At 39.7% G+C, this 25,818-nt stretch overlaps 1 protein-coding gene across 11 annotated transcripts in view; it reads right to left on the bottom strand.

The window, feature by feature from the left end:
- The window catches only part of LOC115572321 (disks large-associated protein 1-like), a 122,004-nt gene that overhangs the window by 56,082 nt on the left and 40,104 nt on the right, over positions 1–25,818 (bottom strand). For 8 of the 11 annotated variants that reach the window (XR_003982074.1, XM_030402255.1, XM_030402257.1 and 5 more), the window contains one exon: positions 9,429–10,954. Coding sequence is in view for 10 of the 11 variants with exons in the window: in XM_030402255.1 (XP_030258115.1) it covers positions 9,429–10,838 (1,410 nt within the window). In the remaining variant the exon portion in view is untranslated. Of the gene's footprint in view, positions 1–9,428; positions 10,955–25,818 lie in introns of those variants that run through there. The other 3 variants (XM_030402263.1, XM_030402260.1, XM_030402264.1) reach the window with 3 other exon arrangements.

Genomic DNA, 25,818 nt, shown 5'->3' with positions numbered 1-25,818 from the left:
ACACATCTTTTTGTGTTTAAGCCAACTGTGATTCCAGCATCATGTGTCCAACCTGTGAAAGTTTACTGCCTTCAGACTCGAGGCCAGGATGTGAGAATATGACAGACAATAACTGAGACAGACAGCAGGAGAATTGCACCGCTACTCTGACTAATTACATATGAATCACAGAGGAAAAGAGGCTGAACAGATCTGCTGGGCTCGATGCCTCTCTCTCTCTCTCTGTATATATATATATATGTGTGTGTGTGTGTGTGTGTGTGTGTGTGACGTCAAAGAGACACAAATGAGCAGTTTGGCTATAAAAAGAGAATGCGGGGAAAGGACCAGCTGCAGTTGCATCAGCAGCGCCTCTCACCCACGCACAGGCCTCACTTCCACTGCAGCTCAACACTCATTCTACTGAGGAACACTGCTTTCTATGGACTACGCTGTCATTAGTGCAGATGCTGTTTGTGGAAGATTTGATGCATTTTTAGGTTCAACAATACCATCAATACTCGATCTGTCTGTCCATGTTACATGCACAGTGACTCAGTTAGTATATGTCCTGAGCATTTACTGTGTATTCTATATTAGAGCCCGTAGATGGTTTCCTTGGCAACACTTGGCTTTAGATGGCTGGAGGCAGCAGCATTAGAAATAACAGGTACTGTAACAGTCCAGCCAGCAGCCGTGCTGTTGAGATGCTGAAGATAATAATTTGCAGATTGAACATATATAGCCCAGGGGAATGGGGACAGCTTCTCTTAACATGACTCACACAGCAGCTCTGATGTGCTCCATGCAGCTCATATTTGCCACAATCAAAGAAGACTTTATTATTTGAGAAAAGGTGTTTTCTTTTGGTTTTTTTTCTCTTCATGCTCAGCTTTGAGTTTGTACTGTATTGCTGTTCTCATGTTTACAAAATCAAATTCACGAGCTGTCTAATCTGCAGTTCTGGCGACAATCACTACAAAATCTTGATTTGTTTTGTATTTGAACTCAAGGAGGATTTTCCCACTTTCTAATCCACCAGCAAATGACTGCAGGTGTCTATGTAATCCACACAGTGGTGTGTTGCTTTCTTAAAACCATGATCACCAACTTTCCCTTTTCTTACCCGTGTAGTACTGTTGCCTAACCTTCCAAAATAGAGACCGTCTTCCCTGGACAGCAGTCACTGTGGCAACCAATAAAAACTATGACATAATGTTACAATCAAACACAGATGAACAGTTTTTGAACAGCTAATCTCACAATTTGAGAGGAGCTGTAAAGTCTACAAACTGGTTCAGTAATAACAATCATACAGCAATATCTATCAAAAATTTGTATCTGAAGGTCATTTGGACCAAATAAGACTCTAACAACAAGTGTGTTGTATACTGAATTGAGTGTATTGAATTAAGTAATATGTGTCTTTAATTACTTAACCTTTCATTTGTAAGAAGAAATATGTTTCATCCTTAAAAAGTTATAGTCTGGCTTTAATGACAGAGGTCACACAAGAAAATGCTCATATGGGGTGCTTTGTAACTGACTGAAATTAGACTTATTCTGACCACTTTTTTACTTGAGGCATTATGACTTTGTGGTATTGATTTATTTTACTAATACAATCACTCTCATAAAATAATGTGTATGTAAAGCATGCACTTCCATTAATCAAATTGATATATCGTAAAAGTTTGCTTTTTTTGCTGTGTGAGGATATATATTTGTGTGCTACACTGCATGAGGCAAATGGTAGGAGTCAAACTGCCCAATCAACGCCTTACAAAGGTGGAATATGGTCACTTTTATAACACAATGACTCTTTGTAGAATAACTGAAGAAACTAAAACTGAACAGAAATTGTGTTTTCACTTTCTGTCAGTATTTTTGAATAAATGTCTGTATCACAGTTCATAAATGAGTCACACTGCTGCTTGTTGAGACTGATAGAAGGCAAATAGAGAGATATTGCAGAGTGGATGTGAAACAACAGTCTGAGCCACTAAATGATCTCTTTGTCTCCTGCCCACTCAGGTCCACTGGATCCTGAAATATACAGCACTTTTGTTGATCCACTCCATCAGTCTGTGCCTCTCACATATCAGCATACATCTGGTTAACAGAAGTAGCCAAGGGTTTCTCTAAAAGGTAATCAGCCAGCCATGTTTGAAAAACCTCAAAGGGGTTGAAAGCATTTTTTATCGTGTAGTGGAAATACAGTCAGAACAGCAGCAAGCATTTGTATTGTATGTACAATATACTTAAAAATATGTATTTATTTTTGTTTACAATGGCAACAGTGGCACATTCAGATGCAACAGATAGTCGCTCCTTCAAATTTCCCAACATTTTTGCCTTTTAACTGTTATTAAATAGCTCATCTCTGTGACCCATTCATCAGCTTTGGAAAGGAATGAAAGGCTTTGAGACAGCTGCCGCCCATAGCATTTTTTTAAAGATTGGACCTGAACAGCCGGACCGCCCCAGTGGGGAGACAGAACAGAGGTGGGATAAGAGCCATGCTATTCCATCTTGGTTTAAGGCTGCTCCTGGCTAATATCTGGTCGCAGGAAGAAGAAATGGCAAAACAACCGGAAATCAGAGACTGCTGTGACTGAACCACATCTTTACAGAGGCCTGTCTCCACCATAGCATCTCATATCAAACTGTCGTGTTCTGAACTGACAGCAGCAAGATGAGAAGAGGGAAACTGTTTACATCATTGCAGCTTGGAGCTTAACCACAAAGTACAGTGTGTGCCTGATGTCGAGCTTTCAATATGAAGATGCCATATTATCATCACTGATATGTTGTTCTTTATGTATGTTCTGGTGAGAGTGAAATCAAGTCTTTAACAGTTGTATTAGAAATGCTGTGGACGGTTAGTTCTTCATCAAAGTTGGTCACCAATTATTTCTGAGGACAGGAATATCAAGCTGCAGCACACCAGTGTTGGCACATGCACTGTGTCCCTAACAGTTTATCCATGTCCATTGAGGTGCTGGAAGGTTTGTTATGTGGAATATCTGTGCAATGCGTGTTCACATTTATTGACAGGAACTTAATGCCGATAAGGTGGCAAAGTAAGCGGAAATAAGTGTGAACTGCAAAGTAATGGGCGTTTTGGAAAAATGTAGTTTAGAGTGAATACATCAAATTTCATTTTTACAATTGTGACTTACATCTTACAATGTACTAGTACTAGTTTTTGTCCTCAAATGAACCATGCTACATTCCCATCCAAGGACAGGGTTTCTGTGTCTTGTGGCAACTTTGATATCATGCATTTTCCTCAGCCCAGACTGTTCTGTGGGAGAAGGAGATAAAATTAGTTTGGAAGTTTATGTCATTCACCCCTACTTTCTCTGCTTTGGTTTGTGCGATGAACACAGTAAGACTGTATAATGTGCTGTAAATTTTAACTTGTTGCTTATTTCTGTCTGTGATGGGGGAATGCATATGAAGAATGAAATCTGATTTCTCACCATGCTGTTGGCTAAAGACATTGCTGCAGCATGGGTATTGCATAACTTTTACTGATTATACTTTACATTATCCAATACGACAGCTATTTATGGTGGACAGCATTGAATGTGCATTGACAGCAAACAGCGTCAAAACTTAAATTAATTTCGAGCAGATCAGGAGGACATTAGAGGAAATTGTTGGGGTGTCTCTTGTAAACATGCTACAGATAAAGGCCTGGTTTAATTTTTGGTCTTTTGAATGTTCAGTATTGTTTATAATTTTTAAGTATGTCATTATTATGAATTTTGCAATGCAACCTCACTTGTGCACATTAATTATTAACCATTCACTCACATTCAAACACAACATTATCCAATACACCACAATACATGTCACAAATAACCAATACCAGCAGCTGGTGGGGAGGCCATTTAACTTTTCCAGCTACATGTTATTACACATTGAGACTTACCTCAGTCACTTGGCTTCTCAGTATATAAGACATATATAAATTATTTAAGGTGAATAACAAAACACATTTTGTTTTTATTGTTGATTGTCTGTGAATAAATTTGGCTAAATAATGACTTGTGGACTGTCAGATAGCTGTAGTCCTGTTGATTTTGTTTTTTTCCAGTTCGTTCAAATTGATGTTTGGGATTTAATAGCAATTTATCAGATCTGAACCAAATATTGAATCCATTTGTTCAATCCAAACCCTTTAAAATTTCAGGTGGAATCCATTTTGGTTCATAGTTCATTTTTAAATTCAGTTTAAAAAAACTTAAAGTTCAGTTGAGCATATTAACATTTTAGTTAACATTACGGTCTAGCAGCCTAGTAATTGTTCATAACCTGAAAATTAAGTGACACATAAGATATTAAATGTCCATTCCATATATTATTACATAATCCAAATATTGGCAATAATCATAATTTGTGCGATTATAGACACCATATATATTTCACACATTAACTAGACTTACTATCTTTTGGCTGTTAGGCGAGTTATTCAAGTAATTACAAGGCAGCTATTTAGCTTAAAGGTCCCCTGTGGAGTTTTTCTTTTCAACAAACAAAACGTATGTCTACATTCAATGTTTCTTGACGAATTGATTAAGTGTATGATTGTGGTCTAACAAACATATTGAATGTATTTCCTTCCTCATGCACCCTGATCCCAAAAAAGGTGGGGCTGTGCAAAAATTAAATAAAAACAGAATGGAACCTTTTGCAAAGTAACTGTATAGATAGATAATCTTCATATATGAATTTCACCCATTTGGCTTCTGAAGTGGAAAAGCAATCACCAGAAGTAATAAGCTAACATTTGACTATAAACCATGACTTCAATGCCACCACTAAGCTACTGTAAAGACAAACGACTGAGTAGATCTTGTCTGAGTCTTGGCGTTCCACTTTTTAGCACACCAAATTCACAAGTGGGGTACTTAAAGTGAAAAATGCTTTTTTTTGTGAATGTATTTGAGACAAACCTTCGTGTAAAAGCATAATTACGACAAAAGAGACACTTTTAAGATTTACCCCATTTTCATTTTCGGGTCAAACTAATTTTAAATGGGAGTGCTTGGGGCAAATTAGCGATAGCATCAAAATTGCTATTTATAAAAGACTAAGAAGGCTCGACACAACATGAAACTTTGCTCGTAGTATCACCAGGGTCTCTACACATGAACATGAGCATTGAGAACATTGTTTGTGTACACAGAGTTTGCTAAAAAGAAAGTTTTTGGACAACTCACGTTAGCAGATGTTTCCTCCGCTCGCCTCCGTCCTGCCAGTGAGAAGTGTCAATCTCCGAATGTGACGTAACATGGAGGACAGTTAAGGCGCTCCTAAAACTTAGTTCCATATAAATGCACAGATAATTCATTGTTTTGTCCTTATCAAAAACAATATTGACCTTGAAGTTGAAAAAGGAGCCTCATATAAGAAACAATGCTAAAATCAAAAGCCGTAAAAGTCACGTGAGATATCGCATAAATAGTTGTTGCCGAAAGACAGTAGCGGTCCACCTTAACTCTCCTCCAGGTTATGTCGCATTTGGAGATCGATAATTCTCGGCTGCCATGACGGCAGCTAGCTGAACAAGCTACTGCTAAGGTGAGTTGTTCAAAAACGTTCTTTTTAGTAAACTCTGTGTACACAAACAATGTTCTCAATGCTCGTGTTCATGTGTAGAGACCCTGGTCTGATGATACTACGAGCAAAGTTTTATGTTGTGTCGAGCCTTCTTAGTGCTTTAAAAATAGCGATTTCAATGCTATCACTAATTTGCCCAAAGCACTCCCATTTTAAATGAGTTTGACTCGAAAGCGAAAATACTGTAAATCTTAAAAGTGCCTCTTTAATCATAATTATGCTTTTATACGAAGGTTTGACTCATATACATTCACAAAGAAAGCCTAGGTTGCATTTTGGTGAGAGTTTCACTTTAATGACGTATTTTATTTTGTAAAACAAAATGTGAAAATCTCTGCAGCCTGTGGTAACCGAAGACCTTATTTCAGGCATTTAACCCAAAACCCAAAAGATGAGGGAAACAGAAGTGCAACAAAGCTAACTTATATCCGAATTTTAGGACTCATTTCTGAGGCACTCTATTGGTAGGAATATGTATTGCATTACCCGCACGCATGTGCGCCCTTGTGCATGTGCATGAGATAAACAACACATGGACCCACCCACACAAACAGATCTATTGCACTACTGAAGTTCAACAACCCCACAGGGGATCTTTATACAAAACAACTGCTTGGGTCCTTCACAAGTTTTGATGAAAGTCATGTCATCCAAGTTGACTCAGTCTTGAACTTTTTTCTCAGATTTCATATTTGGGCTCGCCAGAAAGTGAAAATCGAAAACTTAAACCACATTCAAAGGTTTTATTGATTTAAACTTGATTACTCTGAACCAGCCAAGGATATCAAACTCTTCCACTTCCTTCATGAAGTTAGATGCCTCCCCAACACAGTTTAACACAGTACTTCAAAGAAAAGTACGACACAACAACAAGCCACCAAGACAACAACAGTGAGGAAAGGCGAGATAACTGGTAGCGAGGCAAAAAGGGTAGCACTACTAAATTAAAAATGAATTCTACAAACAGGAAAGGATGTTGTTCCTCATGAGTTCATGTCATTACCTAGCATTCAGAGAGTAAGGCTGCTACTGGCTCTGCACTTACTTCTCTCTTCAACTCAAAAGGAGGAAAGAGGAGGAAGAGGAGAAGGAAGAGGAAGGCTCTCCAAACCAAGAGGAAGTAAAGGAGGTGGTGGTGGGTGGCAAGGGGGTAGGGTGGAGAAGAATTGTGGGGGTGAGTTGGGTGAGTGGAGGAACAGCAGGAGGGGAGTAGTGGTGGGAGGAGGGGGGGAGGTGGCAGTGGGGTTCTTGGGAGGTCAGAGCAATAGACTGGTGGTAGGGAGCAATGTTCCCTCTAAGACTGTGGATGCACTATAACGATTGATATGAGCTGACATTGAATACACATTTAACAATTCATCTATAACATTAGACTACTGTAGAGTGTAATTTAACCCTTGTTAGAGGGGAATTCTGGGATGTTTGGAGAGTTTGCCTGTTGTATTATCGCACTGTCTTACACCACTGCTGATTATATTCAGATTGACTATTAAGTCCAAAAGTAAGTAAACCCAAGACTGTATGAAATGTCAGGATTGCTAAAATAACCAGACGCACTATCATCTGCTTTTGTATGGAAGTGGACAACTTTTCCATTGGATAAGAACCTTATGGAATGATTGTTCCAGCTATTAGTCAAACTCTTCTTTCCTCATAAAAAAACATTTTGATTGAAAACCACCTAAATATAAAGTAATGGTCTAATTTTTCTTCCTTTTTTTGAGGCCATAGCATAGGGAAGTTGCCTCTGTGATAATTAGCTTAAATATTCAGCATTTTCTTTTTAAAAGAGTCAGTGCTTTTTAATATGATGCTGAAAAAATACATTATTAAAAAAAATACACTACTTTGGTTTTGATGTGGCATCTGAAAAGTTAGTAGTAACTAAGGTAATCAAATAAATGTAGTGGAGTAAAAAGTGCAACATTTGGTACAAGTGCATTGTAGCAAAAAATGTATATACTCAATTAAAGTACAAGTACCTCAAAACTGTACTTAAATACAGTACTCGAGTAAATGTCTTTGGTTGAATTCCACCACTGACCAGGAGTATCTATACTGACTCTAGTAATGGAGTTGTGTACTTTGTCCACTACTGGTGTTACTAAAATATTTCTTCATCCAAAACAATCATCTAATTAGTTGCATTATGTCCAGTTCTCCATAATGTTGGCTTATTATTACAAGTTATTTTTAATCCAAATTATTACATGGATAAAATATATATATATGACATTCTTTGGGAGACAAAGGTGTTGTAATTTCTATTGGCACATCGGACCAGACCAACCAAATGAAAAAGTCTGGTTAAGTGATTGTTTATGAAAAATGTAAATCAAATTAATAAAAAATGTTTAACCTAAATCATAATACTGATAAACTGGCTTCAGTGCTCATAGAATCTGCAACACAAAACAAGACACTTGAGCTAGTTGTCAGTTAGTTAATGCCAAAGTTAACTTTGACGTCTGGACTGTATTTTCTAGAGAACCAGCAATAGCAACCAGAAAAAAGACAAAATTGGAAATGGACCAACATAAAATGTGAATACCACATATTTTACATCACTCATCTTTTTCCAGCCTGTGCAACATGTGTCCAAATGTGTTGCTTTCCTGATATTACTTGATCGTAAATTCAAAGACACAATTTGATGACATCACTTGGCCACAAAGAAATTGTAAAGGGCAATTTTTTGTGTGTTCTGACATTTTATAAACATAACAATTAATCTTTAATCAAAATAATTGTCCGATGCACCCCTGATGCTCACAAATATGATACACTATCCACACAAGATAACTTTAGAACAAATAATAAAATATATTATTCATATACATAAAATTATAAAATCACTTTCATGAAAAATTTCTGAGATACAAGGGTACATTGGCAGTCTATGACCCTAGACCACACCACTGAGAGTGATTGGACCCTGAATATGTATAGAAATACTGATTAATCTAATCTAATCAGCTCTAGTGTTTCCACAGCCTTAGACAGTTATATCCAGTCAGTTTTTCTAGCCGCATAAATCTGCAGTTGTCATTCCAACCAAACACTTAAGCAATGCAGGACCCTGGACTTTGACCGAGAGCTCACAAAACTGGGATGTAGATCCAGTGACCCCTGGCAGAGCTGTCATATAGAGCTGCATCGACTGAGACTGCTGATGTAGAAAAGCATGGCTTCCTCTAAGCAGCCCTGCATACAGCCCCGACCTCTGCAAACCTGTTGTTTTTTAACTACGACAGTCTTCTTTTCAAGTGTCATGCAAAAGACAATACTGCTAAGTTTTGGCAAATGGAGATAATATATTTCACTTGTAATATGACTTAATTGTTTTCTGCCCTACTCCATACTGACTTTTTCAGCAAACTTATAATAAGGGCCCCCTTAAGCTCTCAACATAACTTGATAGGTGTTATCTCTAGATTTGGAGGTATTCAGTTTCCCTAGAGTGTCCGGTAATCCAAACGAATGCCATTTCCCCCACCCTATCAACTGCAGCCTTCAATACAACCTTCGGTCACGGGTGGATACTAATTGTAGTGCGTACGGCCTACATTTCCCTGCTCATCCTAAACAGATCTCGAACAAATCTCTAACTTCTTGACCTTTCCACTCTCCTCATTCATTGAGAAACCAGAGTGTAGTGTTTAGTAGGAATGAAAACCAGAAGTCTGACAGGACTGGACACCACTGACTTAGAGGAAACATTGGGCGAGAAAAGTAAGTCGTGGAGAAAAGGAAGGCAACAGAGGGGAGAGGGGTGAATCGACTGGTTTTGGATGGGAGTCGGGGGAGGAATTATTTACCTGTAAGAAATGGCAAGAGCGCTCCTGTTGCTGACTGCCCTTAGATTTGACTAGAGCTCTATCTAGGTTTAGGTTACCGGATCCTGCGCTGGCTCGTAGCTGGTTGTGGCTGCTGTTGTTGGTGTAGACCTCTCGGGCCCTGCTCACCGTTAGGCTCGACGACCATGCCCCTTTCTTCACAAGAGGCCCGTCCACAAGACCCAGTGGCAGCAAGGGGCCACTTCCTCCACCGATACCGCCACCGCTGTTATTGCTGCTACCACTAACTGGCACACATGCCGACGACGCCGCATACTTCACATCGTTGTTGCTCCGGGAGGCTTTGAGTGCAGGATGGTGGTGTGTGTGGCCATGGTGTGCGTGGGTGTGTGTGTGTTCGTTGAGTGTGGAGTAAGGGTCCATCATGAAGTACTGCTGGGACTGCGAGGAGGAGAGACTGGGAAGGGGAGTCTGGGGGAACTTGTCAGGGTTATTGCCGGGGTACCGGCCCATTGTCATGGCGATGGGTGAGGGGGAAATGGAGGGTGAGGGTGAGGGTGGAGGTTGGTGGTGGTGAGGGTGGTAGAGACACAGCTCCCGTTCCAGGTTGTCATCTGAGCTCCAATATCCGGAGCCCGGAGCAGATGCTGAGCCGTGGAGCTGGTGGTGGTGGTGGTGGTGGCTTCGATGCTTGGGCTCTGCTGATCGACAACGCTCACGGCTCTTGCTGCGCTTCCTGTGGCGCACTCCCACTGGTGGAGTTTCACCTTCTGGGCTGGCCCTTGAACCACCACCACCACCTCCTCCACCACCACCACCACCACCATTAACGCTCCCATTGGCCCCCTTGGAGGACTGTGTGTGGTGTGGGCCCTCCAATGAATGTGACTTGGTAAAGAGTTTCTGGACTGAGTGGACCAGGTGGCGAATTCTCCCTGGGCTGTCATTGTTGTTGTTGTTGGCCCCCATCCCCCCACTGTGGGCCAACACTCCTCGTTTGTATTGCAGTGTGTGGTAGCCATCTCTGGAAAATGACGGCTGACGCTCAAACGGGTCCGCAAAGTTTGCTGGTACCCGGGTGGGCGTTTTACCTCCATAGCCTCCTCCACCTCCTCCTCCCCCTCCTCCTCCTACATATGGTACCATGGCCATACACTCATCCTTTACCTCAGGATGGTGAGATGAGGAGGTGGAGTGGCACCTCCTTGGGAAGGTTCCATATGGGACGATGCTGTTGCTGTCAGAGGGGTACGAGGTACGCTGAGCATTGTAGTAGGACAGCTCAGCTGGATGCGGCATGGGAATGGGTACAGGTATGTCATTCTGACTGATCAAATATGGCTTGCGGTCAACATGGTGACCCAGTGGATCATATGATGGCTCATAGGAGACCACATGATGGTGACTCCGACTACTGGACAGGCCTTTCATGACAGGGGTAAGGATGGGTGGATGGAAAGAGTAATGATATGGATGAGAGATGCCAGGCAGGCCCGTGACCAGAGAACGGCTGCAGAAGACTGTCCCTGAGAGGAGAGCTGCAGACTCTGGAAAACAGGGAAGAGAGAGGGGCAAGAAGACAAGCAGTTAATAAAAGGCAACCAAGTCCAGTAACAACAAGTTATATCATGGGAATGATAGGGCCCAAATAAAGTCTCAACAACATTCCTCTGGGTACAACTGAACAACATGAACAACACCGTTAAACATGGTTTAAGTTTCAAATAATGAGGTCAACATATGTAAAGGTAAACCCTGGGACGAAAAAGTTCTGGTTTCAGACTACTTTAAATACTACTACAGCATTTTGTCGTCAGCACTTTTATTGGTCATCCGCTCCAGACACATGACCCTGAGATGTACTGCGAAGAGCCCACCTACACTCTCCACCTCTCTATTTGTAAAGACGTAATTTATAGCAGCTCTGACAAGGACTCTGATATGGATCATATTTTATGAAAAAATATTTTGTGGCTGTCCCTCTGTTGTACTCCAGCTGTTCTGCCTGAACCTTTGCTGATTTACAAAGTTCTCTATCTGCTAACTGTATCAATAGCTGCTGTTAACTAGCTCAGTTAGCCGTGGAGTTAATGGTCCTGTTGGCTTATTCTCTCTGATTGGTCCCTCGGACCCTACTCCAACTAAAAAGTTGTTGCTTAACAGCTTACTCCTACCCATAAATGTTCGAATTAGCTCAATTGTTAAGAGTGACTGCTTAGAGGCTTAAGGGTACTGTAAATTACTCTTTCATAAGTACTGCAGAGTGTAGTCTACCAGCTTAACATTTTAATTTTGGTGATGGCAGAAGACTGACTTCTCCATTTTTCATCAGTTCCATCAGTTTATCTATTGGACAAAGTTGAATATACGTTAACTCTGTAATGCAAGTCTGATTATCATGAACTTTATTCTCTCAGAGGCAGTCCAAAAAAGGCTGAAAAGTTGCTTTGGGAAACACCAAACCTCTGAATGATTGGACCAAATTCAAGAAATTTGTGGAGCAATTTATCTAAACTGTTTTGATTTCAGTCCAATAAATAAAATAATAAACACAGGCAGCAGAGGGATGATAGCCATTAAAAGTGTATGTATATTTTCTCCAGTTCAAGGCCTGTCTTTTCCTTTTTTCAAACACATCCGTTTAGCCTGAACTTTTTAGTGCAGGTAAAAGTTCTGTAAGAAGTCCCTTCTCTCTGACCTTATATAACAGTGAGTTTACATCCCCGGTGACTATGGGAAAAGGCTCCAGGATCAGACCCCTTGCAAGACAGTTTTATTACCGATGAACAGCCATGCAGGGCCACAGTGTTGATGTGTATACTACATGCAGGTCTGTGTGTGTACTTGCAATTGCTCTTGCAGTTGTGGGATAGGTGTGCGTGTGTGTGTGTGTGCGTGCGTGTGCGTGTGTGTGTGTGCGTTTGAGTTTCCTCTGTCCAACTTGGTCTGCGACACAACTACTTAACACAACCTGACAGCTCCACTGGTAGAGGGGCTGCTAACAAGCAAGGAACTGGGATAAGGCACACACACACACACACACACACACACACACACACACACACAGATGAGTAGAACCACCATTCTCCTTTCAGAGTTCAATGAAAATAAATCTCACAGATATCATATCCATGTTAATAAGTGAGAGTACTTTGACAGTTTAAACCTCCTGCTCTATTTCTTCTATTCATTTCGACACAGACCATTTACAACATTTAATATTAAAGAAACATTTTTGGACCATGGTTTGTCCCTGTCCTCAAACATGATATGGTTGCAATGTGATATTGTACCGAAAATAGGAAAAATGAAAATGGTACTCAGAAGAGGACATATCTCTGGTAAGGCCAAACAGTCCCCTTTAATTCAATCAAGCCTAATCCAATATCAGACTTTATAACCCTGTAGCACTCTAAATTTAGCTCACCAGATCTGTGACAGCCAACACTCAGACAGCAAAACAACTGTGTTGTGACGGTATAGTAGGTTGATAAAAAGTGAAACAAATTTACACTACAAATCTCCGATGCACATCTGTGGTAGTTACAGGTTTTGATCACTACTTGTTAGCGTAAAGCTGCTGAAAAAGACTACCCTCTATGAAAACATAAATAAATACTCTCCATTCAGATTTTCATCAGGACCCACATGAAATTGTACTCAGTCATAGATACCATAAACCTAATTTAAAACATTAAAAAATAAAGATATGTGAATTATTCCTTTAGAAATTAACAAAAATGGAGAAAAACACCCTAACTAGCAATGGTAAAGAAAGTGTGAAAAATTAGTGGATGCGTCCCTTATCCGGATCAAAACCAAAAGCTAATGAGGTCTATTCTGGGCCAACAAACAAACAGACAAATTGACACGGCTGAAAACATAACCACTTTGGCAGAGGTAATAAACCACAACCATGGATTTTTTTTTGATAGACATGAAAATGTATCATCAATTCAATAGCTAAACTACTAATACATCATCTTTTGCATTGAGCTGTTGTGTATACAACATATATAAATGTATTCATGTAAATCAAAACTCTGAGAGGATTTTTATGGTCAGGCAGACATTCAAAAGCAGTCTGAATTAAAAAAATGAAGTGTGTGACATAACATAAAACATTACATAAATATATTGTATTCTATATGTGTATGTGTGTGTGTGTGTGTGTGTGTGTGTAAATGACCCATTTTTTTAGTCTATACCTCAACCTTGTCATTATTGATAACATGCAATTTGCATTCTACAGTTCTTAAAATGCTGTTGTTTCTCCGTAAGCTCTTTTTAAAAACAGACTGTGGAAATAGAGGCCACAGGCTTTGGAAATGTCTAATTCCTCCTGGATTGGACACTTGCTGTCTATGGACAATTATGAGGAGGAAGTCCTAAATTAGTATGTCTCACTGGAAAGGCATTGTACTCGCAGCACTGTGTCTAAAAATAAAATGAAGTGAATCAAAGGAGGAAGAGATTCATTCAAATGATATGCAAGTGAAAGTCAGACATTACTGTTCAAGGACTCAGATAACAGGGGCTTGAATAGAAGCAGAATTTATTTTTTCTCTAATAGCAGCATACATCAAATACAATTTCATTAAATCATCTGAGCTAACTGGAGGATTCTGAATGGAAGTATTCCCTCTGAATGAAAGGTGATCTTTGGCCACATGTTTCCCCTACTTTGATGGCACTGGCCACTACTGACAACATTGGCATATAACATCTCAGGAAGTCATGCAGGTCCATCTTTCCTTAAGACAATGAAAACTTTTCTTAAATATATCTTTTGGTCTATATATATATATATATATATACAACCAAATTAGTGAGCTTCAGACATCTTGGTGAGGCTATTGCTTAAAATTACATCACATTAAATCAATTATGTCAACTGTCAAGCAAGATTGGGGGTCAACAACATCATGGTATGATGCTGCTTTGTGAGTCCCAAATGGAAGAGAAAGGGCAGGGAATCCTAAGTGACTAATCACCTTTATACAGAGAATGAGTTGTTACCAGGATGGAGGTACAGTGCAGGCTACCATCTTTGTGGACTTTCCAGAGATCCTTTATGTCTTCCAGAATAATTCCACTAAATGAATGGCTTGTGATATGAGTTGTGGCTTGCATTTCGTTTTACTAAAATATTTATTGTTGGTGATGTTGTTGTGGAGCATGCTGTCATCAAATATTTGTCTTTGAGGTTTATTTGTCTGAAAGCTGCCACAAACACAAAAACTCACACTGCCTGCAAATCAGATTTGTTTCTTAATTCAGATCTTTAAGACAAACTATCAACACTGTTATTTGCAAGTGATCAGATGAGATTTTTGTGGACATCACCAATTTATCTGCATCAGTTACCCTGCAAATGAAGTGGGCGCCAGTAACTTTGTATGCTGGTGACGCAGCTTTCCAGCACAGACGCGTTATCTCGCCCTTCAAACAAGCGCGCTGTCAGGTCACGGAGCCGTTTATTTTAGCCGCTCGGCTATGAGCGGCATGATTCTGCTCAGCTGCTCTGATGCACTTCGTTTGCTCAGGAGTAGATGTTGTCGTTGTGTGTTTTATTGTGAATGGCACAATAGATGGTTTAAAATCTGATATGAGCAGTCAGTTTCCGGACTGAGACTCATCTTTAGCAATCTTGATCTTGAAATGTTATCTGATACTGAACCTCTCATTAGACAGGCAAATAAAAAAAGCTTTTTTCCCCAAAACTGGAACTGGATCATTGGCCAAAAGTTGGAATCTTTAGAAACTACACACCTTATAATTCCATTATAGACTGTCAACACCAACCATCTACCATAGAAATGACTTGGTCCAGTCGGTCATGCACAGACTTCTGTGATAGCAATAAAAGAAAGGCCTTATTGTGGTGTTGGCCATTGAACTCATGTTCAGTTCTCAGCATAATTGGCAGCGTTCTCAAGTGGAAAACCTGGTGAGGGATCATAGTATTTGAAAAAATCAAACAGGAAGAAGCTTCTAATCAGAACGAGACAAGATTATGCTGTCATAAAAAACGGACTGTTATTGTGATGATTGTTTTTTCCTAGGCTAATATTTACTTATCAGCTCCACAGCAGGCTCTAAATAAGCTTACCTACAATCAAAGTAAATCAGGACATGCAAGAACATATCATTCTCTGCACTGGAGAATAGCTATTTCTACAACTGACACAACTGGATGTTCATTTTTTAGGAGGAGAGGAGAATAGAAGAGAAGTTCTGTGAGAAAGGGAGGAGAGCAACGGAGGAAACACAGCAGATGGAAACAAACTCTACAAGTTATATAGAAGAAATAAAAAAAACGATGAGAGACTGACAGCTGAACCCCCCCCACCAGTCTTTTACCACCACCTCCTGCTGCATTTTTCAAAGAGCCATATGTGCCAGGCAGGCTGGGTTGATGCTGTGTGTGTAGGCGGAAGGAGAAATGAAAATAGGGCTGAGATCAAGTTATTTTGGGCTAAATGGAAGCAGGCGAACAAAAAGCCTTTGAGTCACCCTCTGAGGGTGGATACCAGCACCGGAGGCAGACAGGATACTCATTTAATGTAGCCCGACGGGCATTTTCTTCCATTGCAGGGCACACATGCACAAGGGAGATACCTCAATAACGAATCCAGTAAATAACTAATTCAGCATGTCCTAGGCAAAAATGATCAAATGACTACATGCAGAGAAAAAAGGGGTCTGAAGGGTCAGGTGATTCGAAGACACATACCATAACATACTGTATTCGTTAACCATCAGAAATGTTGCCATTTCATTTTTAAAGAGGTAGCCATGTCTATAAATGGTCAGGTTGATGGTTATAGTTAGTCAATAAATAAAAGTATCTTAAACTTGCCAATTAACAACTTATTTTGTACACTATAATAGTGGTTGTACTATATATGCAAATGAACAATATTACACTTCTCTTCGTTTTTTGGAGGTACAAATGGACACAAGTAAGCTGTCCCCAATTACTGGTCTAAAATCTCAAATTTGTCCCAAAAAGTAGCCTATGGGGGCAACACACACACACACACACACACACACACACACACACACACACACACACACACACAGGCCAGATTAGGACACATCTCAGTGTGATTCAGGCTATAATTGAGCAGGATGGGACTTAATGGATGGTGTAATAGTCTCTAGTCATGGACAACACTAAGAGGACATTTTTCTCCCTCTGATCTCTCTTTGCTGATTTAATCTATTTTCCCCCAAACCTTACCCTGATGGCTTTTGTCTTGTGTTATATCATTGTCTTGTGTGGATGTCCTTGTCATTAGCCAGGGATAGCCAGGGTGGGTAACAGTTTACCCTCTGGGAAGTTATGCCTTTCCTGCGTTGGAGCCATATTTGATTATTCAAGCCATCAGCAAAGATAGAAAAGGAAATACAAACAGAACCTAACAAGACAGAGGGCTCTAGTTTCACTTCAGTAAGCCAGATCAAGGTTCAAGGTTCATTAATATGTCCATCTACAACACAGGGTTGTACATCGAAATGCAAGTTGTAGTCCCTTTATGCTCCAAAGAAAAAAACTACTTTTTACGGTGTAGTGTACAGGATCAGTTCAGGAGTCTCACAGCCTGAGGAAAGATGCTGCTCCATGGGCTGCTGGTATAGCAGGCAATACCTCTGTATATTTTACCAGATGGCAGCAGGGTGGACAGACTGGACCAGGGCAAACCAAGAGTGCGGACACTTGTACCTGTTTATACTAAAACACTCCCCAGCTACACACAGCCATGTGTGGTAAAGGGGTCTAGAAGTGGGGTTGTTATGAATGATCTGCCTACAGTGTCAGTTTTAGTGCATGGCCAAATCTAACAGCTCACTACAAACAAATCTATTTACTGCTCTCACTGATAATTTACTGGCAATGACTTTTAAATTAAAAACATCATAAACTCCCTTGTCGGTAGCTATAGACAGAAAATTAAGATTAATTTGAATTAAGTAATGAGATATAAATACAATATTGAGACAACAATTTCTCCATGGGATTATAGTGATGAACCCCCAAATTCCACCAGATCCGTGTTCAGTCCATCTCTGATCCACCATGGCAGCAGAACTAGAATGGTTTCACTCTAGTCTATGTGTGTACTTCCACTGGCTCTGCTGCGTTGCATATCTACTGCAGCTCCGGCAGTCTGAACCCTTCCGCAGCTGATACACTAAGGCTTCTATTTTTGCTGGATGCCGGAGCACTGCGAAGCAATTCAGCCTAATTTAACACATAGCAAACCAGAAGTCAGACACCAAAACAACATCAAAACATCTGGTAATTTTCTGAATAAAACACTCTGTGTTGACACAAAAATCTAAAAGAAAGAGACAAATCCAAGCTCTTCTTCTAATCCTTTGGTCGGGAAAACTAACCTTTTTGTCTGTTTGTTGTTCTGATTATAACACACACATGTATAATTGAGATCATGCTTGATTCTGTAATTACCGCCGGAATTCTTCGGTCCGCCATTCCAGCAGTCGGACGGACGAGGAGGCACAGAATAGATACACAGCAGAGCTATTCCGCAACACACATAAAACCGGTGAAATTCTAGGGTTAAAAGAATATTTAGTGTGTAAAGTTGCTGAAACTACTAGATAGGTCCTGTGTCAATCAGTGCGTTTACATGACACTCAAGAAAACCGAATTACTGGGTTAGTCTGACTATGATCGGATCTTTAAGATGCATGTATACACCTTAGTCTGACTAAAATCGGACCGGATCAGATTTCTCATAGTCGGATTAACACACCCAGATTATTCGATTCATAGTCGCATTACTCCTGCATGTATACGTTCCATTAGATCGGATCGGATTTTGCGCTCTGCGCAGGAGCGAGATTTTTTCCCCAGGGCTGTGAGCCAGAAGTAGACGGACGGTGGTGGCGTCTTTCCTCCGAAATCACCGCAAGAAAGAGCGCCAATGTGCATCTAGTTTGTGTAATTATCATGTACACCATATACGAAATGTACAAAGATGTAGCTTCATCTTGCTCTTCGTACGCCATCTTTCTTGAATGCCGAGGCAGCTGGTGACGTGAAGAGGTCAGCCGGAGGAGTTTCTGTTACCACTAGTTGAAATGGGTACAGCGCCACCTAGCGTACCTGGGTATGACATGCTTCGGCCCAATAATCCTATTTTCTCACTGGCATGTATACTTGGATAATTGCAGTTTTCTGGTTGAGTAGCATAGTCGAACTATGGCTGTAATCTGACTAAGCTGTGCATGTAAACGCACTGACTGTAGGGATATAAGATTACAAAATAGTGAATTGATAAACTAAATTAAGTAGTAGCATGTGGTCCCACTATATGATAACACAGCCCCCACTGCTGTAATAACAGAGATATCATATATTATGATCAATTAAGAATTCAACATGGATGCTGTGTTTTTTGTACACAACTACACACGAAGATATGGAATTGGTTGACAACAAGGGACTTTGGTGGGACAAACAAGTTTTTAGTCATAGTCTCCTCAGATGACCTCAGGTAATTTGTTTGAGTGGAGGCTGACAATAAACCGAAATGTTACAAATTATTTTTTGTTAAACTGTGATGAGTTACATGATATCAGTAGCTGAGGTGACTGATAGAGTGACAACCCACACACATCAGTATTTTCAATTAGCTGCAGCACTATGGTCTCATTAACACTGGCTTTGCAAAACTGCTGCTGCTGTTTCTGCGGTCACATACTGCAGCCAATCATACTGTCCGATGTAATGTCTATACGCTATATTTGTTTTGTTGTTTTGCTAAATGGTTTGTTTTGTTACATATTTGAAAAGGTTTATGTCCTAGGATGCAAGACAATCAAATCAAAGAGTACCATCAACAACACCTCTGTTATACTCATGGCCTGGAACTCTATGGGCCTGCTTTCGGTCCAACGATTTTTCAATCAACATCGATTCCGAATATTTGAAACTGTTTGAATAGTAATTTTCTGCAGTATTGATAAACAGGTAAACTGCGATTTAATCGCTCTCTCTTAGTAGTTACTCAAACAAGTAATATATTGCAGATCACTTGTTACTTGTTTAGAAAAATCAACTCAATACACTTTATTTATTTACAACCTGTGAAATAATGCATGACACTACTTACTTACAAATATTACTTGCCTCAGCGAAATATATCTATATATAGATAATGATGAGAGGAAAATGATGATGACAGGACAAACATGTTTGAATGGCATATGAAGTGCTTGGAAAGGGCCAAACACACTCAAACAAAATCGACCAAGTGACTCACCAGACAATAGTCACTACAGCAGTATGGTGACAATGATACACTAATTCAGCTTGTTTGACATGTTTATCACTAATGCAGTGCTAATACGTAATGAGGAGGAGTCTAACAATGCGTTGGATTTCATGGATATCAGAAAAGGAACAGTAGTTGCCAAGCTTACATGAAACGGCATGTTTGATGATATTGTCTATCTATCCGATATGCAGATATGCAGTCAAAATTGCTGAAAAACTTTGATGTTACAGAATTTTGTAACACTTAGGCACTACATATTACTGCATTACAAACTAATGTAATATAATTACAGTAATGAATTACTTTATCACACATTACCCCCAGAAGTGGAGTTGACGCATTGAGATAATGAAAGAAAGAAAGAAGAAAGAAAAAGAAAAAGTAGAAATAAGTTTGCAGTAATGTGGTAGGCTGTTTGTCATTGAATAATGCTACTCAAAATCTTCAAGCTCAAGCCAAGTTCCTTTGTCTCATTTGCAAATGATGAAAGTGAAGGGGGTAAGGCACAACTTTGACCCTGGCTCACTTAAGGTGGAATGACCCTTAAGGTGGACCAGCTATTCTCGTGTAAGTGACAAGTAGCTGATCCAACTCGCTCACTAACAATCTTAGGCAGTGGTATTGGGATAAAGGTTAGAGAACTGAACTTGTGACAAGAAGGTTGAAGGTTCAATCCTGAGACTGGGTGGAGAAAATGAAATGAAAGGCAGCGCTTCCGCCCCTACCTCATTACCACCCATGATGTGCCCTTGAGCAAGGCCCTTAACCTTAACTGCTATTGTGGAGCTGCACAATGACGATTCAGATCAGAATGTGGCAGCTCAGGTCAGCACTACAGGAAAGGTCAGGGGTCAGCAAAAACACCTGAAGTCATCTGGAGAACCATTAATCTGGTGTTTGATGGCTGGACAGAAGGAATGACCTGCATTCTTCAGGCCCTGCAGATTGCAATGTAAACACAATAGTAAAACATGCTGTAAATGAACCTACCAATACAATCCTGCTGGAGTGTAGAGCTCTTCAAGCTCATATGCCCAGTCTATCTAATAATTTTACATTGGATAAAACTTTGTCTCAATAATTCAAATGTTTAGTCTTATCTATTTTTTATTTTTTTTTATCATTCCCACTTAATTGCATCATAAGGCAAATGGGTCATCATATGACAACTGACTGGGAATGAAGACCACTAAAACGCACTACGTGTGTGTGTGTGTGTGTGCGTGTGTGTGTGTGTGTGTGTGTGTGTGTGTGTGTATTCGTGCATGCGTGTACATGTTTCTTGGATCTGTACATTTTCTCTTCCTTTCAATTCTTTCTCTCTGTCTCTCTTTGCCATACACATTGCCAAAAAGAAGAGGGATGTATCGCCATGGTAACCACAGCAGTATGTGAAACAGACATGACAGAACAGAAATGTTAAATGGAGAACACTCATTATACCTCCTGCATCATTTAGCGCTGTCCTTCCAGTTACACCTACGTAGACACACACACGCACACACAAACACACTCACATGCACACACTGAACGAATTGTCCTTTGGAAGCTAAAAATGTATTTTCAGTCAGCACCACAGAAATCTCCGTCTTTAAACAGAACAGGCAGGTGGCTTTTCCTAACAAACACTTGATGTCTGAATATGTGCCATGATACTGATGCAGAAGAAAAGAGTTGATCCAACTTCAAATCCTGTTCAAATACCTGTTTCATCACTGGAAAGATGACCCTTGCATAAAACTTGTCTGTCTTTTAAGTAGAGAAAGAAAATTATTTTGAAATCAGTGCTAAATGACCAGAGAAAATCGAGATAAAGGGCTGGAGTATTCCCTTTCCCTTTTCCCTACAAAACATGCACTAGACTGGACCAACACACACTCCTGCTGACTGCTGACATAATGCAAGTTAGGCGGTGATTGGTTTTGGCCCATCCATTTTTGAAACAGGAAACTATATGGTAGCTGGCTGGTAACATATTACTTGTATTACCAGTGAACAGTACACAGAAATATGTTTTTGAAAGAACTTTAGGACACAAACATGCAATCTGGAACAGATTCTTGATGCATATTTGATCAGCACTTGGTTTAACAATTGTATCTGAGTTTGGTCTTAGTTAGAGGGAGAGAGGGGCACTCTCTCTAGATGAACTTCTGTACTTTTCGTGTCCAGGGAGGCGCTGATATACAAAAGAAAATTAGGAAGTGCAAACATGCTGACATGTGAGTAGACTTTCACACCAGTGACCGCAAATGGCATTATTATCATCTGTAAGCCAGAAACCACAGGATATTTTTAAGGAGACCTCGGGACAAATTTCAGCCAGGCTTGTGGAGACAAAGACTGGTATATTAAGCCACAACATGATCTTCTCTTAACCCTAACCAAGTGGTTTATGAGACTAAAACTAACCAGACTATAAGCTAAGTGTTTCAACTTATAAGTGGTTTGCTTACATTGCCAACACTTAATCTGCTGATCTGATAGTCATTTTCTGTTTAGGATGCTATATCTTTGGATAACAAATAGTTATTTTGCTGTATAACCTTTGACAAACCCACTTAATGCTCCACTAAGATAGACCAGGTGTGTCTGATAGTTACTTTACTTGATCTAAGCTTTTGTGCCGTTCACTTTTTCTGTATATGCCCTTTAAATGGGCTTCTGAAGAAGATCAAGTGTTAACTATAGTTATGTATGTGGAAGTAGTATGAAGTACTATATCAAATATTGGTCTTTTGAATGTGACTTGAGTTTGACTGAATGGAGGACAGAATCAATGCCTCTATATCTATTGTAACCAGCTGTATTGGAGGACGGTTGGTGCTGTCTGAATCCTCTACATCTGCTCTCAGATATTTATAACACTACATCTCTCACAAGGTCTGAACTTAGAGTGTGTACAACATTATGAATGCTGACACTTTACATGAAAAAGGAAAGCCAAGGTGAAGTGGATCCACGGAGGAGCCATGGTTGCTTAGTACTTCACTTGTCAGATTCAGCTTACATGAAGAAGAGGAGATGGCTTACAGCTGCATTATGCAACATATCTACTAAAATATACTAAGCCTCATTCCGTAACTTTCAATGTAAATCTTCAGGTCCCAATGCCCTACTGGTCAATCTAGTCTGCTAAGGGACTGCTTTATCTTCACTGCAGTTAATTAACCTCCAGGAATATTAAACAAGGATGGAATTACAAATTTGACCAACGCGGACAAAACCAGCCCCAACTGGGAACATGTGGATTTTCCCTGGTTGCCTAAATTAAATTTAATTGTGAGTCAGTTGGAAAGAAATCTTTACTTAAGATCTGACAAGCTGAAAATTAATCAATGTATATTATAACAAAATAATATTTGTTGTTTCACACTAATTTATACTACACTTTCATATACAATTGAAATAAAAACGCGATTCCATTAAAAAACTAAACGTAGAAGCAGTATTCGTCACAGTAAATGACCCGTCCCTCATTCATTTTCTCAGATTTCCCTATTATGACTGAGTTTAAATGTTGCCAAATAGGTGCTAACTCTCCACGTTAGCAGCTGTATCTCCACCGCACCGCTGTCATGGCAGACAAAAAGTGTCGTTCCCCGAGTGCGACCAAACAGGAAGGCTTGAGGAGTGGTCCACCATTACTCTCCTGCCTGTTAGGTCACACTCGGGGATCGACACTTTTTTTCTGCCATGACGGCAGTGCGCCAGAGATGCTACTGCTAACGTGAGTTGACCAAAAACCTTCTTTTTAGTAAACTCTGTGTTTTTCATGTTGTTGTCAAGTTTCATGTTGTGTTGAGCCTTCTTAGTGTTTTAAAAATAGTTCAAAAAATATTTTGATGCTAGCGTAAAAGTGCCCGTAGCACTCCACTGAAGTGCCTTTTTCATCGTAATTATGCTTTTACAGGAAGGTTTGACTCATATTCAACCACAAATAAAGCCTCGGTTGCTTTTTGGCGAGAGTCTCAATTTAAGAGTTGTGAAAAAAACATCTGCACTTACTTAAAAACTGATCATATGAAAATGTTTAGAAAATGCTGTTTGCAGTTTTGTATAATTGTGTTAATAATTGGGGGGAAAAAAAATAAATTTTCAAAAATATTGCACTTTCTTGTAGTACTTGAGAGCTGTAGTGGCCCTCCTATATGATGACAATACCAGCAGTTGCCCCAAGCTAAATTGACTTTCAGACCCCTGACTTAAATCCAACATGGATCTTGTTTATATTAGTTGTTTGCCATTATTGTTTATATACAGTATATCTTTTTGACATGTATATGTATTTATTTTAGAAATTGTGTTGTGGGAGGAGTAAACTTTGACAGAAAAAGTTGGAAAAACAGTTAACATACTAACATTTGCTAACCAGCACATAACACTGTGTCCAAACTACAAACTGGTTCTGAGCAGGTTTTTAATATCTACTCTGTTAAAAAAAAAAAAAAGACAAAATCAAGTAGGCTCAAACCAGCATGTAGTCAAAAATAACAGTCGAATTTGCTATTGATGTAAACTATCTTCTATAGAGGCTCAAAGGAAATACAGGACTTATTCACAGCTTGGAAAGGTTCCAATTGGTGGTGTCATTCCAGTGACATTTAACAATTGCAGTTTGATTAACACCAACATCACAATTGTATCTTTTTCTGTCCAGCAGAGGTTGTCCACTCTGCAACAGCTCAGGAAGTTCAAGTTGCCTCAGGAGCTGATTCAGTTCTACACTGAGACCATTCAGTCTGTTCTCTGCGCTACTATCACTGTCTGGTTTGGATCTGCAACCAAACAGGACAGGAACAGACTGTAACCGACAATCAGGTCTGCAGAAACAAATGTTAAAGCCGGCTTGCCCTCCATACGGGACTTGTACCGGTCCAGGTTCAGGAGCCTAGCAAGTAACATCTCTGCAGACCCCTCATAAACTGTTCAAGCTCCTCCCCGCTGATAGGCATTACAGAGCATCCAGACACAGAGACAGTTTCTTCCCCCAGGCTGTCACTCTGATGAACACTTAACAGTCCATGTCAGCAAACCACTGTGCAATAACCCCTGTAAATACTGTTGGAGATTGTGCACTCTTTACAATTGTACATATTGTAATTATTAGTACATATTAGTCTACATTTTTCAATTATTTGTTTTTGTTTTAGATGTAATGTTTATTATACTGTACTATTCCCTGTACATTGAGAGCAATCTTAACTGGATTCAAATTCCTTGTTTGTGTCAATACAGCTGATTCTGATTCTGTTTTAGTAAACAAGCATCTCTGACACAAGTAATTCATGGTTGTATCATTAATTGAAATTAATTACAATTTAGATGTTGACATAATAGAAAGTTAAAATTACAATAACTGTGATATGACAATTTGAAAGTTGTGTTCAAGTCACCAAGGATTATAACATCCCTGGTTAAATGAAGTGCTATATGGAAGAAGCTGGACTTTCCTTATTAAAGATTAGTAGTATTGCACCCATTTCTTGTTGTGGCTGCACTATTGGTATTAATGATTTTGTTTCTGGCGTTGTGATATCCGACATCTAAAACATAACTGCAAATGCATTGTTGTCTTATTTTACACATGGAATTAATGCACTTTTTATTGTTTTAATTTGAATAGATAAATTGTTATAAATAGCAGCAGCACGAGCACTGTCCAGTCCTTTCTCACTACAGTGCGTTAAAGATGTTTTTGTCATCGCTTTGGGGACACTTATATTAGGCTTATAGATATTCTGTTGTATATCCTTTTGTCAAATTTAATTATAAACTACACTGATTTTGAATGTGTTGCGTGCCATATTTGCTCTGACTGAAACGATGAATACTTCTTGATAAAGCAACTGCACACACACATATTGGTCAAGCACCACTTTAGAAAGAGATAAAAATCCTGGTGCCATCCATGCACCCCAAGGACCTATGGCTGGTCCAGTTGCCTCCATATAGCACTTAGATATATCATGACCTGGATGACTGAGAATCTTCACAAGCATATCCTTAGTGAAGTACGTGACATGTGACCAACCACGATAGCAGATCACAGGAAAGGTTCTCTTTAACAGATCCTCATACAAACTCCAAACTGGGGAAGA

This window comes from Sparus aurata, chromosome 21 (genome assembly GCF_900880675.1).
Source record: "Sparus aurata chromosome 21, fSpaAur1.1, whole genome shotgun sequence".
NCBI classification, from domain to species: domain Eukaryota; kingdom Metazoa; phylum Chordata; class Actinopteri; order Spariformes; family Sparidae; genus Sparus; species Sparus aurata.
The sequence above is the reverse complement of the archived record's forward strand: the minus strand, read 5'-3'. Positions and strand labels throughout refer to the sequence as shown.